The following is a 17,036-nucleotide window of genomic DNA, read 5'->3' as shown; positions in this document are numbered from 1 at the left end:
TTCTTTAAAAATTGGCTGATACCTTTTCTGTTCCATTCTGTCTTATCTTTCTCTGAGATTCCAAGTGCATGTACATTAGAGTGTGTGATTCTGTCCTACAGGTCACTAAGGCTCTGTTCATTTTTATCAATCTTTTTCTCTCTGAGCTTTAGCTCAAAGGATTTCTATTGATGTCTTCATGTTCACTGACATTTTCCTCTGTTGCATCCAATCTGTTGTTAATTCCACCCAATTAATTTTTTAATTAGTTAATTTATTTTTTTGGCTGCATTGGGTCTTTGCTGCTGCGTGCAGGCTTTCTCTAGATGTGGCGAGCAGGGGCTACTCTTTGTTGTAGTGCACAGGCTTCTCATTGTGGTGACTTCTCTTGTTGTGGAGCATGGGCTCTAGGCGCATGGGCCTCAGTAGTCTTGGCATGTGGGCTCAGTAGTTGTGGCTCACAGACTCTAGAGCGCAGGCTCAGTAGTTGTGGCACATGGGCTTAGTTGCTCCGTGGCATGTGGGATCTTCCCAGACCAGGGCTCAAACCCGTGTCCCCTGCATTGGCAGGCAGACTCTTAACCACTGTGCCACCAGGGAAGTCCCAATGTTTTATTTATAATATTGTATTTTTCAGTTCTATCCTGCTTGGGTTTTTAAAATATACAAAATTTCCAAAAGTCTCCTGAAAATTTCTTTTATTATGTCCTGTCCACTATTTAATAAATTCATCATATTTTTTAAAAAGTGCTTGTCTTCTAATTTCAATACTGGAGTTATTTTTGGTGTCTTTTTCTATTGACTGATTTTTCTCTTGATTATGGATTACATGTTCCTACTTGTTCACATGTCTGGTACTATTTTATTGTACATTGGACACTGCAAATACTACTAATTCTGGATCCTGTTATTTTCCTCTAAAGAGTATTGAGTTTTATTCCAGCATGCTGTTAAACTTGAATCTGTAGAGGCTTGGTTTAATTCGTTGTCAGGAAGAATCTTTTTGGTTTTGCCTTTAGTATCTTTTAATTCTACTTGTAGTCCTTGAGGAAATCCCCTTTCCTGGGGCATAGTTTTTTATACCTAAGGTATGGCCCTTCTGGTGTTCCAGTGGAAAGCTTTCCATACCTCTGTAACTGGGCAGAACTCAAACTATATATTCTGTGTCCTATGTGGTAGGCAACAGTTGAATTCTCTGCTCAGCTTTTTAAGCCTTTCAAATAGAAGGTCCCTTGAGCGCTTTGGAGTCTTGTCCACCTATGCATATTTCAGATATCAGTTAAAGATTTGAGTAGTGTTAATACACATATTTTGAAGTTTCCCTCTCTATGGCTCCCTTTTTTTAAATTTTCCCCTTCAATTTTCAGTCTTTCTGACAGTCCCAAACTCTATCTGATGACTCCTCAGGACATTAAGATTGAGGTTCCCATGTGGTAACTTCTTCTTTAACCTAAATGTAGGGAAAGGCTTTCTCTCTGTTAAAATCCATTTGACTACACAGAAGTTAAACACCTTTTTGCATGGCAAAAATTACCATGAACAATGTCAAAAGACAAGTGACACATTGGAAGAAATTTTTGCAATATGACAAAGGTATAAGATCCTTAATATAGAAAATTATTGTACAAAAATACTGAAATCCCTATGGATAAATGGGAAGCTAATATGAACAAATAATACCTGAAAAATATGTTAAAATAGCTCTCACATAGACGAAAAACTATGCAAACTCACTCATAATTAGAGAAGGGACTTAGACCAATATAGATATAATTTCTCACCTATCAAATTGGGAAAAATAAAAAGTATGAGAACACATTCTGTTGATGAGGCTGTGAAGAAACAAACGTTGCTGGGGAGAATGCAAACTGGTACAACCTTCCTGAGGGATAATTTGACAATACTTAACCAAACTACATATGCACTTCCCTTTGGACCCAGCAATCACACTTCCAGAAATCCACCCTAAAGGTACACCTTAAGCAATACTAAATTTCATATGCATACAATAAAGAGGGGTTGAGTAAGCTATGATACATCCATACAGTGTATTATTCTGCTGTTTTTCTGTTTGTTTGTTTAAGAATAAGGTAGGTCGGGCTTCCCTGGTGGCACAGTGGTTGAGAGTCTGCCTGCCAATGCAGGGGACACGGGTTCGTGCCCTGGTCTGGGAAGATCCCACATGCCGCGGAGCGGCTGTGCCCGTGAGCCATGGCCGCTGAGCCTGCGCGTCCGGAGCCTGTTGCTCCACAACGAGAGAGGCCACAACAGTGAGAGGCCCACGTACCGCAAAAAAAAAAAAAAAAAAAAAAAAAAAAAAGATAAGGTAGATCTCTATGAACTGATGTAGAATGCTTTCCAGGACATATGGTTAAGAGGGAAAAAAAAAATACAGAAGAGTATCTATAGTAGGCGATCCTTCATGAAAGAGAGAAAACAATATAAGAAAATACAAATGTATCTGATTATTTGTGTGAAAGAAATAAAGGAAGGATAAGTCAAAAACTAAATAGTCTGCTCATCTATTGGAGGTATGTGGGGAAAAAAGAGAAGAATGGAAGTGGGGATGTAGGGGTGAGGAAGGAGTGACAGTTCTGAGTATACTTTTTGTACAGCTTTGATTCTTAGAAACTTAGTAATGTTTCATGTAGCCAAAACATGAATGGATTCAAATCCACCAGGATGTTCGGAGATCCCAGAGTAGAATACAAATAGCCACAAATGAACCTAACTGTGTTGCAAATGAATAACACAGTCTCACTGAAGGAGAAGGAAAGAACGAGTCAACGTAATTTTGGAAATACTTCTTTGATTAGATACCGTAAGCTAAGTTCACAAAGACAAATACTGTATTCTACTTGTAAATGTGTTTCTCACAGAGAGATGGGTTAGCAATTCTGAAACTACTTAATGTGCATACTAGGGAAGATCAAATAAGTAAACATAGTAGACAATGAAAGCCAGATTTCTCACTTTCTCAGAGAAAGAAGTTACAAATAGGAAAGAGGGAATGCTTGTGGTTTGGGATTGGAATCAGAACTACCAGTATAAACTCATGGTTTCTAATATCCGCGCATACAAATCTGTGTGAGAATGTGTGAGTGAGTAAACCTATACCTATTTTCTAGCTTAGAACAAGCCTAGAAGTAGTGACACTCCAGTAGCAATTAGCATACTCAGCAACCAGATATTGATTTTTAAATACTATTCTCCAATAAAAGGAACCAGGGACTCTTGGAGAAATGGTTGATTACAGGTTGAGCTGGGAAAATATGAGATGAGCCTGGAACATTTTATGGTACCAAAAAATAAGGAAGCGTTTCAAAAAAAAAAAAAAGATGGGGACATATCAAAGAGATACAGGGGCTAGTTAAACTGAAGGAGATCTCAATGGCCACAGCTGGGACAATTAGAGCAAGAAAATAAAATATGGTAGAATTGGACGTAGCCCAAAAATACAATAAATATCCATTAATCCACACTGATATAAATAATAATTAATTGAATAGATAAATCATTAAATCATTGGAGGAGAAGGGACAGTTCTTGCTTCTAATAAAGGAATGTAGCAGGAATGAGAGAAATAGAATTCCCAGTAATAAACACCACAGTATTATTTCCAGAAAGATCCATAGAGGATTACTAAAATAGTGGGTGAAAGTTTAAGGAAAAAAATAGTATATTTGCATAACCAAATGTGAGTCTCCTCTTTGCTCTTGGTGACTGCATTCCCTTGAAGAAACCACTAACCTTTTTGGTCCTCAGGTTGCCTCCTGAGGGACCCTTCTAGCTCTCACACAAAAAGGAAATGACTGCACCGCCCATGCAGTTATTAGAAATATAACTTCCTCTTCCTTTTCCTTCTCATCACTTCCTCTTCTTTCTTTCCTTTCCATTCCCTACCCATAATAGGCTTCCCTAGGAAGAGAATTTAGGTGATCTCTTTGAGAGAAAGATGGAGGAAGTTAGAAGTGAGGGGAAAAGAGAAAATGCAACTCCTAGTATTAACTGGATTTAACGTAACCAGAATAAGAGAGAGGAAAGCATCACAGAACAGAAACATTTCCTATGACCAGAAACAACAGAGAGGGAAGTGCCAAGCTAAGCCTTAGGAGCACGGCACACAGGAGGTAGGCACAGGCAGCCTCGGATCTTCCTGCCTGTCCACTCTGGGGTCTCTCAGACCACCACCTACCCCTTCCTCACACCATGTACAGCTACTGGGATGTGGAAGTCAGTCACTCTTTCCCCCTCGCTGAGTTGCAGGAGTTTAAGCCTTAGCTCTCACTGAGAAATGGGTATATGTTCCCCATTAAAGGAATTTCAAGCCCCGGTCAGCAGCGAAGCCTTACTTTTGCATAAAGTGGCCACTGCATAGGCAGCACCCAGTGCTCTGAAGACAAAAAGGCCCCTCCACCAGGTTGCTCTGGTCTGCTGGTCATCTTCCCAGCCCAACTTGACCACAGGAGTTAGAAGATGCAAGATCAATGCAAACCAGGAACTCAGGAAATTTGGTTTCTAATCCTGTTTCCTGTCTTTGATGATCTGTCTCTGGAATAAAGCTCTTGGCATTTCTGTACCATGAGATTTTCAGTAAAACATCTGCTCTTCAGGTTGCTGTATTGGCTTTTAAAAATGTAACAAACACAACCCAGCTGCTGTTACTCTCTGATTCCTGTCTCCACTCTGAAACTCTCCGAGAAGTACAAGCAAAGCAGACCAGATATTCTCTTTGGGTTCATCGACAATGGCATTTTCCAGCTCCTCTCTGGATCTACCAGACATCACTGGACCAAAGCTCCTGAGGACATGTGACTGATGAGATTCTGGCAGCCTGACCTCCAGCACATGCCATGTGTGTGCCATCCAATCACTGATACAGACAGCTCACATTTTCTGCGGACAAGAACTCACATAAGATTCCATATGCCAACCAGGTGGCCTGGGCAAAGAAACTGTTAGTCTAAAATTCTAACAGAATAACTGGCATCATCTGTTAGAAAGATAGCCTTCAGAGGTACTATGATTTCATTATATTCTAAAGATCTAAAGAGCTTTAGAGTCTCTCTCTCTCTCACACACACACACGTGTGCGCACACACACACACACACACACACACACAGCAGTCAGGCTGCACTGACCACAACAATAAAGACGGTAGGTGACTGTCACTTTTCTAAACAGAAAGCTCTATAAAGTTACATCTCCAAAAACCTTATTTCCAGCCTCCACCAATTCTTCTCCAACCAGACCTCAAATTCTGAATGAGAAAAAATAACTTAGGGTAGTTGTTTCCAAGTGAGCTGACTGCTCCCGAATTTTGAGGATGATTCATGATATTCATTTACAAACCACTTCTCTTTCCCTTTTGACTCAGCCTTGCAGTGTGGAGGAGGGCAACATGAATCAGATTTTTAAAATCATTCTTTTCCAGGTGATTCCTACACACCCTGAAATGGGGGAACCACCAGTGCAGTAGAAGAATATTACAGGTGATGAGAGACAGACATGAATAAACTGGGTAACCAGAACAGTCTTCATCCCACCTGAATCATCATCCCTCTACCTGCCCAATTTTTGTTACCCACATTTGAAAATAGTCATCTGTTAAACATATTGATTACTCAGGGGATACATTTTTCTTCCCTAGATTTTTCTCTGTAAAATGAAGTCCTTAATAAAATATTCTCAAAGTGACAAGTCATTGTTTATTGTCACCCCCCCACCACTAATGGGGAAGTGATATAGTGACCCTGATGAACAACGTTTGCAGCAGGATTTAAGAAAGCTGGGGGAGTGGAGCTTCCAAGACAAGCCATGGGGCTGGGCTCCCTCCATGGCCACCACCACACAGAAGGACATTTCCTGGCTCCATTTTAAGTTAAATTCTGGCTGCACCAAGGAGGGAAAGGCAGTATCAGAGGATAGGTCTTTCGTGAGGACATAGGGGTCTTGACTCTCTAACTCTGTGAACTTCTAGCCCTAGTGCTCCCTCCAGGGTAAGAGGGAGATGGGCTATCTAACGCGTGTGAGCTAAGTGGCTCCAAAATAAAATGTGCATTTGAGGAAAATTAAAGAGTATTTACTATAAAACAAAAGAAAAGCAGACTTCCGGAGCCCACTCCTATTTTTGCTTCTTGAAAAGATCCTGAACCAAATCACATGGTTATTTTTACAAGATCTTGGCATTCTAGATGAAATCACCCACCTTTGGACACCGTTCGAGGACTATTCTCCAGACCCCATTTGGGTCAGATGTTCAAATTGCTGACCAGGTCATTTTATTTCCAGATCCACCAAATTAATGTAGGTAGACGTAAGCCAACATAGAGCTAGCTGAACAAAAAGCTGAGCCAAAACTACAAACTTAAATGTAGAAGTCAGAATTCTTTTCTCTAAGCTTGTAGGTTCTGTCATAATTTAGTACTTATTTCATTCTACCTTGGGCTATAACTAGTGGACTTATCCCAAGGTAGGAGCATATCTTAATAATCTTTGTAGTCTTCACATGCTTAGCCCTAGAAAACTGTATTGTTTAATGAATATTTAATTGAATTGACTATTAAAATGGTTACACTAATGGTAGTAACTCAGATAATTAACATGAGTACAAAGTTTATCATTTCTTAAATACTTTTTAAAAAACGTATTCTGGGCTTCCCTGGTGGCACAGTGGTTGAGAGTCCACCTGCCGATGCAGGGGACACGGGTTCGTGCCCCGGTCCAGGAAGATCCCACATGCTGTGGAGCAACTAAGTTCATGTGCCACAACTACTGAGCCTGCACGCCACAACTACTGAAGCCCATGCTCCTAGAGCCTGTGCTCCGCAACAAGAGAAGCCACCATAATGAGAAGCCCATGCTCTGCAGAAAAGAATAGCTCCCACTAGCCCTAGAGAAAGCCTGTGCGCAGCAACAAAGACCCAATGCAGCCAAAAATGAATAAATAAGATAAATAAATTTTACAAAAAGACACATGCACCCCAATATTCATTGCAGCACTATTTACAATACCCAGGACATGGAAACAACATAAATGTCCATCAAGAGAGGAATGGATAGGGCTTCCCTGGTGGCGCAGTGGTTGAGAGTCTGCCTGCCAATGCAGGGGACACGGGTTTGAGCCCTGGTCTGGGTAGATCCCACATGCCGCGGAGTGGCTGGGCCCGTGAGCCATGGCTACCGAGCTTGCGTGTCGGGAGCCTGTGCTCCGCAATGGGAGAGACCACAACAGTGAGAGGCCCACGTACTGCAAAAAAAAACAAACAAAAACAAAAATAAAAAGAGAAAAAAGAGAGGAATGGATAAAGAAGATGTGGTATATATAGATACAGTGGAATATTACTCAGCCATAAAAAGGAACGAAATTGGGTCATTTGTAGAGACGTGGATGGACCTAGACACTGTCATACAGAGTGAAGTAAGTCAGAAAAAGAAAAACAAATATCATATATTAACATATATGTGGATTCTGAAAAAGTTGATGTAGACGATCTTATTTACAAAGCAGAAATAGAGGCACAGATAAAGAGAACAAACGTATGGATACCAAGGAGGAAGGGGGAGTAGGATGAATTGGGAGATTGTGATTGTCATATATACACTATTGATACTATGTATAAAATAGATAACTATTGAGAACATACTGTATAGCACAGGGAACTCCACTCAATGCTCTGTGGTAACCTAAATGGGAAGGAAATCATGTTGACTTTTAATGTAATGAAACATATATTTTAACCTATGTTTTTCTCTAATGATCAAACAAAACAATGCCTTTTGCCTACCCTGCAATTAAAGTAAGAAATTGAGCATGTTTTTACTTTACTTTAGTTTTTTTTATCTTACCTTAAAATATTTTAGGAGCCATTCTATTATAGAACCAATGACACAAAGGTTTTTTTTTAATTCATGTTTTTTTTCCAAAAACATTTTTTAGCTTATGTATTTAACTCTGGAACTAATTTTTTAAAACACATAATTATTCGTAGGCTGATTCACATGGACCATCGATCCTTTTATATCTTGACTTCCTTATTTTCAAGTTATTACTTTTAATTCTTTTTCATGTCTTATTGAGTAGGTCTGTGAATAAGTTTTAAGGAAGGCCATGGGAGTGAAATTGCTTCTGATTCTTAGATTTCTGAAGATATCTTTCCACTGCTTGTACTCATGAATTAAATTTGGTTTGGAATGGTATGCTTAGATCATGAGTTTCCTCTTTAGAGGAGCAGGTCTTACTCCATTTGGAGATGGTGAATAAAGATTTAAGTTAAGCTTGTTTTTTTCCATTTGTTGGTAAACTATTATTTTCTGTCTGGTTGCTTTAATGAACTTCTCTTTACTCTGCATTTGCAAGCTATATCCAGGTATGGTTTTTATCCTATTAAAATCTTGATTTTTTTTACACTAAGAAAAATATATTTCTTTTCTGTTGGTTATTATATTTCTGCTCCTTTTGTTCCAGCATTTTCAGGAATATTTCAGGAATATTTCTTATCCATGGGTTGTATTTCTACTATTTTCACTCTGTGTTGATTATCATCTCATGCCATTTCATCATTTTTTAAAAATAATTAATTTATTTTTAGCTGTGTTGGGTCTTCATTGCTGCGTGCGGGCTTTCCCTAGTTGCAGCGGGCGGGGGCTAATCTTCACTGTGGTACACGGGCTTCTCATTGTGGTGGCTTCTCTTGTTGCAGAGCATGGGCTCTAGGCGCGCAGGCTCAGTAGTTGTAGCTCACAGGCTCTAGAGCACAGGCTCAGCAGATGTGGCACACGGGCTTAGTTGCCCCACGGCATGTGGAATCTTCCCAGACCAGGGCTCAAACCCGTGTCCCCTGCATTGGCAGGCGGATTCTTAACCACTGCATCACCAGGGAAGTCCCCATGCCATTACATCTTTATCCTTTACTTCTACAGTCTTGGAAAGCTAGTTCATAGATTACATTTTCTCCATTGTTAGTTCTGCTTATAAGTGCATGTTTGCCTTTGATCGCATCCTTCTCTTACTTTGGCTGGCTCCATGTTTGATAAGGCAGGGAATGTGGAGAGACTTAAACCCACCTGGATGTGTCCTGGGCATCTGGCAGGAACTCTCCTCAGACCTACAACTGAAGGATGGAGTGGTTTGCACAAACCTGGCCCAATTTCCAGCAGGTACTCATCAGTCTCTCTGTTTCACAAGGTGAATTTTGACCATTTCTGCTCCCAAGGCTCTTCTGCCGCAGAGCATTTCCGAAGAGACTACCCATCCCCATGTGCCATTCATCCTCCTCCCGCTCTGTGTTGTACTGGGAGATGTAATCTTGGAATCAATATAAAAAGAGACAAACTGAAGGGGGAGAGTTTCATGGGACCCAATTCTGGTCCTCTTGGAACATAATTCCTTTGCAGAGGGGGAGCTGTGGTCTGATTTCAGGTTGTGGTAGCCCTGAGGTCCTGAGCCTGGGTAGAAAGTGGGATAAGTAAAGCCTTCTCTTGGGGTCTTGTTGTCTATTCCATGTTGGGATTAGGAGATGAAACAGATATTGCTGGGGCGGGGGTGTTTCCTCAAACCAACCCCATTGGTATAGTACTTGGTGCAAATTCCCTCTAGATTTCTTATCAATGCTGATAAGAGATTTTATGTTTTTGCAGAACGTCATGGGCATTTTAATAGGAAATAGAGTGCATCTCAGGCTAATTCACTGGTTAATTTTCACACGTGCCTGATGCACCCCCCCGCCAAGAAAACAATGTATTCGTTATTACATACAGACAATGACTCTTCAATTCCAATAAGGGTTAAAAATTACCCCACTCATCAACTCCCACGGCAGCCAAACGACACTTGCAGGTAAAATTCTAAAAGATGCCGCACAAGAGATAATCACTAGCATCAGGGCCTCCAAGCAAGCAAGGCTGTCATGCAAAATGGCTTGTAGGAATTCTAGCCATTTCCAGAAGCTTGTAATTACGCTGACTCATCCTGTATTACATTAGCAGATAGTTCACCAGCAAGAATATGCCTTAAACACCAAAAGGAAAAATATAACACAATGTATCTTTACCTTATAATAAATCCGGGCCACCAAACCCCGCTGAAGAACCCTTTCATGAAAACTGACTGCTTTCAACAGAAAGGCGAGATTACCGACTCTGTCCATGTTAAACGCCAGGAAACTGAAGGAAAAACACAGTGACCATCATTATTACTTTGTCCTCACCAACGAATTTCAATTTGAAAGAAATAGACAGGGTTTGTTTTTTCAAAAAGAATTTCCTCCCAAAAGATAAGTAGTGTAAGTACACGTAATCATCCCATTGCATCTCTTACTTGCTGTATTTTGTGCCTCTTCTCGCTATCTTTTGGATGAATGCTTAGATCTAGTTATTCTATGTGGTCATCCTTGTGATATAAGGATAATTTGGTTTACTGCTTTTTCCACTTATGACTTTTTTAAAGAATATTTTATTTAGCTTTTTAAAAAAATTTTTATTGAAGTGTACTTGATGTACAATATTATATGTTACAGGTGTACAATATAATGATTCACAATTTTTAAAGGTTATACTCCATTTAGTTATTATAAAATATTGGCTATACTTCCTGTGTTGTACAATATATCCTTGTAGCTTATTTTATACCTAATAATTTATACTACTTACTATTGTATTAAAATAGTGTTTAATATTTTACATAGTCTTCCTTCATTAACAGCTATATAATTCATGAAGTAGGTTTATAATAATTTACCCAACATTGTTGGACATTTGTTATAACAGTGATTATAAATGAATAGTAGTAGTCAAATATATCTGTCACAAAGTACGTGGCAATGAATAATATTTCTCAAATACATTATGTATTTATTGCTAACTATTGCTGTGAATTATTCAATAATCTCTATAATTCTGTGATGCGGATACTACAATTAACCAATGTACAGTTGGGAGAATCTGAGGCTCTGCAAGATTCAGTAACCTGCTCAAGGTCACAGAGGCAGAACACGTTCAAGCTCAGTGTTGTCTCAGGGGATGCCCGTATTGAAGGGAAGAGGAGCCCCAGAGGGCAGTGAGAGGGGTGTGGACAAGCACAGGGTAGAGTGTGTCACAGAGATGGTGACTTTCTTCAGCAGGAAGTAATTTCCATCTTCCCCATATGGCAAATGAGGAAACTGAGGCACATGGGAGTTAAGAGATTTAGGCACAAACAGACTCAAAACACCCAAATCTCCCTCAAAAACTCTTGGAGCTTTTCATCATGCAACTCTGCCTTTTGGGGTGATTTTGTCCCCCTAACCCTCCATGAAACTTCTGTCTTTAGAACTTAGAATTAACTAAGGAGTTAATTCACAGTTAGGGTTTCCCATATCTCAGCTACCCCTTTGCCCTCCCCTTCCCCCAGATCTTTGGGAAGTAAGTTATTATAAGACCCAAATAATTTAGATTCTCTTTAATTAAAATTTAAAACCTACAAGTAGCTGCTTGTTGCTTAATCAGAAGTCACAAGAGAAATATTAAGAAGCACTGATACAGTGCTTTTGAGAATCATCCTCCATTTAGACAAGTAAGATGGGAGGTTACTTACATGCCAGTTACACGGTAATTTAAATTATATCAATACTTATTCTGAATCTAGTCTTTAGAAGATTGGGTTTCTGTTTCAAACTATTTCACAAAAGCTGTAAAGAACTTTCATATTCTACTGAAAAGCATGTTTTAGTCATTCCAGGGACTGTTACTATGAAACATGGAGACTGTGAATGCTGTTATTAGAAACTACCTTTCCTGGGATATTTATTGTAGAACGCTGTCCACCTGAGGTTGTGAACAGCATGCACCACAGGAAGTGGACTTCATCCACCCATCCTATCATAGTCACCTACCAAGCATGACTGTGCCACATGGCTCTAGGAGTTCACCCAGCATAGAAGACTAGGCAGAGTATCTTAAAAGTAGGAAAATCACTAAGGGCAACCTCCTTGTATTTCACAAGAAGGTCAAAATGACTCTAAATTTAAATAAAATTTAAATTAAATTCAAAGGTACATCATGAGTCATCAGGAAGTTGCAAATGGAAACCACAATGAGGTAGCATAATAAATCCACCAGAATGACTGAAACTAAATAGACTGACAACTTCAAATGTTGACAAGGATAAGGAGTAACCAGAACTCTCATACTTGTTGATGGACTGTAGAACTGTAAAACCACGCTGGAAAAACTTATCAGTTTCTCATAAAACTAAATACACATAACCTATGACTCAGCAATTCCATTCCTACTATTTGTCTTAGAGAAATAAAAACACATTCATGAAAACACTTGTATACAAATGTTCACGGAAGTTCTGCTCAGAGGAGTGAAAACCTGTTAATATCCGAGGTGTCTACCTGTCACGAGAATGGAAAACAATACAATTATACGCCAATAAAATGGACAACCTAGAAGAAATGGATAAAGTCCTAGAAACGTATGCTCTTTCAAGACCGAATGAAGAAGAAATAGAAAATATGAACAGACTAATTACCAGTAATAAAATTGAATCAGTAAAAGAACCAAAAAAACTAAAAAAACTCCCAACAAACAAAAGTCCAGGACAAGGTGGCTTCATAGGTGAATTCTACCAAAAATTTAAAGAACAAGTAACACCTATCTTTCTCAAACTACCCCAAAATATTGAAGAGAAAGGAACACTTCTGAACTCATTATATGAGGCCAGCATCACCCTGATACAAAAACCAGTAAAGATATTAGACAAGGTGGTAGAGGAGTAAGACGTGGAGATCAACTTCCTCCCCCAAAATACATCAGAAATACATCTACATGTGGAACAACTCCTACAGAACACCTACTGAACGCTGGCAGAAGACCTCAGACTTCCCAAAAGATATATATTTTTCCTTTTTCTCTTTTTGTCAGTGTGTATGTGTATGCTTCTTTGTGTAATTTTTGTCTGTATAGCTTTGCTTTTACCATTTGTCCTAGGGATCTGTCTGTCAGGGTTGTTTTTTTTTTTCTTTTTTTTCGGTATGCGGGTCTCTCACTGTTGTGGCCTCTCCCGTTGCGGAGCACAGGCTCCAGACGCGCAGGCTCAGCGGCCATGGCTCACGGGCCCAGCCGCTCCGCGGCATGTGGGATCTTCCCAGACAGGGGCACGAATCCGTGTCCCCTGCATCGGCAGGCAAACCCTCAACCACTGTGCCACCAGGGAAGCTCCGGGGTTTTTTTTTAGTATAGTTTTTAGCACTTGTTATTATTGGTGGATTTGTTTTTTGGTTTGGTTGCTCTCTTTCTTTCTTTCCCTCCCTCCCTCCTTCCTGCCCTCCCTTCCTTCCTTCCTTTCTTTTTTCTCCTTTTTCTTCTGAGCTGTGTGGCTGAGAGGGTCTTGGTGCCCTGGCCGGGTGTAAGGCCTGTGCCTCTGAGGTGGGAGAGCCAAATTCAGGACACTGGCCCACAAGATACCTCCTAGCTCCACATAATATCAAATGGCGAAAACTCTTCCCAGAGATCTCCATCTCAACACTAAGAGCCAGTTCCACTCAATGACCAGAAAGCTACAGTGCTGGACAACCTATGCCAAACAACTAGCAAGACAGGAACACAACCCAACCCGTTAGCAGAGAGGCTGCCTAAAATCATAATAAGGTCACAGGCACCCCAAAACACACCATCAGATACAGTCCTGCCCACCACAAAGACAGGATCCAGCCTCATCCACCAGAACACAGGCACAAGTCCCCTCTACCAGGAACCCTATACAAAGCACTGAACCATCTTTACCCATTGGGGGTAGACAGCAAAAATAACGGGAACTACGAACCTGCAGCCTGTGAAAAGGAGACCCCCAAACACAGTAAGTTAAGCAAAATGAGAAGACAGAGAAACACACAGCAGATGAAGGAGCAAGGTAAAAACCCATCAGACTGGGCTTCCCTGGTGGCGCAGTGGTTGAGAGTCCACCTGCCGATGCAGGGGACACGGGTTCATGTCCCGGTCTGGGAAGATCCCAGATACCGCGGAGCGGCTGGGCCCGTGAGCCATGGCCGCTGAGCCTGCGTGTCCGGAGCCTGTGCTCCTCAACGGGAGAGGCCACAACAGTGAGAGGCCCGCGTACCGCAAAAAAAAACAAACAAAAACAAAAACCCATCATATCAAACAAATGAAGAGGAAATAGGCAGTCTACCTGAAAAAGAATTCAGAGTAATGACAGTGAAGATGATCCAAAATCTTGTAAATAGTATGGAGAAAAGACAAGAAACGTTTAACAAGGACCTCGAAGAACTAAAGAGCAAACAAACAATGATGAACAACACAATACATGTAATTAAAAATTCTCTAGAAGGAATCAATAGCAGAATAACTGAGGCAGAAGAATGGATAAGTGACCTGGAAGATAAAATAGTGGAAATAACTACTGCAGAGCAGAATAAAGAAAAAAGAATGAAAAGAACTCAGGACAGTCTCAGAGACCTCTGGGACAACAGTAAATACACCAACATTTGAATTATAGGGGTCACAGAAGAAGAAGAGAAAAAGAAAGGGTCTGAGAAAATATTTGAAGAGATTATTGTTGAAAACTTCCCTAACATGGGAAAAGAAACAGTCAGTCAAATCCAGGAAGTACAGAGAGTCTCATACAGGATAAATCCAGGAGAAACACGTCAAGACACATATTAATCAAACTGTCAAAAATTAAATACAAAGAAAAAATATTAAAAGCAGCAAGGGAAAAACAGCAAATAACATACAAGGGAATCCCCATAAGGTTAACAGCTGATCTTTCAGCAGAAACTCTGCAAGCCAGAAGGGAGTGGCAGGACATATTTAAAGTGATGAAAGGGAAGAACCTACAACCAAGATTACTCTACCCAGCAAGGATCTCATTCAGATTCAACAGCAAAATTAGAACCTTTACAGACAAGCAAAAGCTAAGAGAATTAAGCACCACAAAACCAACTTTACAACAAATGCTAAAGGAACTTCTCTAGGCAGGAAACAAGACAGAAGGAAAAGACCTACAATAACAAACCCAATACAATTAAGAAAATGGTAATAGGGACATACATATTGATAACTACCTTAAATGTAAATGGCTTAAATGCTCCAACCAAAAGACACAAAATGGCTGAGTGGATAAACAAACAAGACCCGTATATATGCTGTCTACAAGAGACCCACTTCAGACCTAGGGACATACAGACTGAAAGTGAGGGGATGGAAAAAGATATTCCATGCAACTGGAAATCAAAAGAAAGCTGGAGTAGCAGTTCTCATATTAGACAAAATAGACTTTAAAATAAACACTATTACAAGAGACAAAGAAGGACACTACATAATGATCAAGGGATCAATCCAAGAAGATATAACAATTGTAAATATTTATGCACCCAACACAGGAGCACCTCAAAACATAAGGTAAATGCTAACAGCCATAAAGGGGAAATTTACAGTAACACAAGAAGAATAGGAGACGTTAACACCCCACTTTCACCAATGGACAGATCATCCAAAATGAATTAAACAAGGAAACACTAGCTTTAAATGATACATTAAACAAGATGGACTTAACTGACAGTTATAGGACATTCCATCCAAAAACAACAGAATACACTTTCTTCTCAACTGCCTATGGAACATTCTCCAGGATAGATCGTATCTTGGGTCACAAATCAAGCCTTCTTAAATTTAAGAAAATTGAAATCATATCAAGTATCTTCTCCGACCACAACACTATGAGACTAGATGTCAATTACACGACGAAATCTGTAAAAAATATACACACCTGGAGGCTAAACAATATACTACTTAATAACCAAGAGATCACTAAAGAAATGAGAGGAAACCAAAAAATACCTAGACACAAATGACAATGAAAACATGACAACCCAAAACCTATGGAATGCAGCAAAAGCAGTTCTAAGAGGGAAGTTTATGGCAATACAATACTACCTCAAGAAACAAGAAAAATCTCAAATAAACAACCGAAATTTACACCTAAAGCAATTAGAGAAAGAACAAAATACCCCAAAGTTAGCAGAAGGAAAGAAATCATAAAGATCAGATCAGAAATAAATGAAAAAGAAATGAAGGAAATGAGAGCAAAGATCAATTAAACTAAAAGCTCGTTCTTTGAGAAAATAAACAAAATTGATAAACCACTAGCCAGACTCATCAAGAAAAAAAAAGGGAGAAGACTCAGATAAATAGAATTAGAAATGAAAAAGGAGAAGCAACAACAGACACTGCAGAAATACAAAGGATCATGAGAGATTACTACAAGCAACTACATGCCAATAAAATGGACACCCTGGAAGAAATGGACAAATTCTTAGAAAAGCACAACCTTCCAAAACTGAACCAGGAAGAAATAGGAAATATAAACAGGCCAATCATAAGCACTGAAATTGAGACTGTGATGAAAAATCTTCCAACAAACAAAAGCCCAGGACCAGATGGCTTCACAGGTGAATTCTATCAAACATTTAGAGACGAGCTAACACCTATCCTTCTCAAAGTCTTCCAAAATATAGCAGAAGGAACACTCCCAAACTCATTCTATGAGGCCACTGTCACCCTAATACCAAAACCAGACAAAGATGTCACAAAGAAAGAAAACTACAGGCCAATATCACTGATGAACATAGATGCAAATGCTCCTCAACAAAATACCAGCAAACAGAATCCAACAGCACATTAAAAGGATCATACACCGTGATCAAGTGGGGTTTACCCCAGGAAGGCAAGGATTCTTCAATATATGCAAATCGATCAGTGTGATACACCATATTAACAACTTGAAGGAGAAAAACCATACGATCATCTCAATAGATGCAGAGAAAGCTTTAGACAAAATTCAACACCATTTATGATAAAAACCCTCTAGCAAGTAGGCATAGAAGGAACTTACCTCAACATATCAAAGGCCATATATGACAAATTCACAGCCAACACTGTTCTCAATGGTGAAAAACTGAAACCATTTCCACTAAAATCAGGAACAAGACAAGGTTGCCCACTCTCACCACTACTATTCAACATAGTTTTGGAAGTTTTAGCCACAGCAATCAGA

General features: G+C 39.7%; 1 protein-coding gene and 1 long non-coding RNA gene across 2 annotated transcripts in view; one reads left to right on the top strand and one right to left on the bottom strand.

Annotated features, from left to right (window-relative positions):
• The window catches only part of ACOXL (acyl-CoA oxidase like), a 371,113-nt gene that overhangs the window by 104,171 nt on the left and 249,906 nt on the right, over positions 1–17,036 (bottom strand). The window contains 1 exon segment of the mRNA XM_033401938.2: positions 10,033–10,144. Coding sequence (XP_033257829.1) covers positions 10,033–10,144 — 112 coding nt within the window.
• Positions 1–17,036, top strand: part of LOC125960755 (uncharacterized) — a 228,180-nt gene that overhangs the window by 88,189 nt on the left and 122,955 nt on the right. The window lies entirely within an intron of this gene.

This window comes from Orcinus orca, chromosome 13 (assembly GCF_937001465.1).
Source record: "Orcinus orca chromosome 13, mOrcOrc1.1, whole genome shotgun sequence".
Lineage (NCBI taxonomy): Eukaryota > Metazoa > Chordata > Mammalia > Artiodactyla > Delphinidae > Orcinus > Orcinus orca.
The sequence above is the reverse complement of the archived record's forward strand: the minus strand, read 5'-3'. Positions and strand labels throughout refer to the sequence as shown.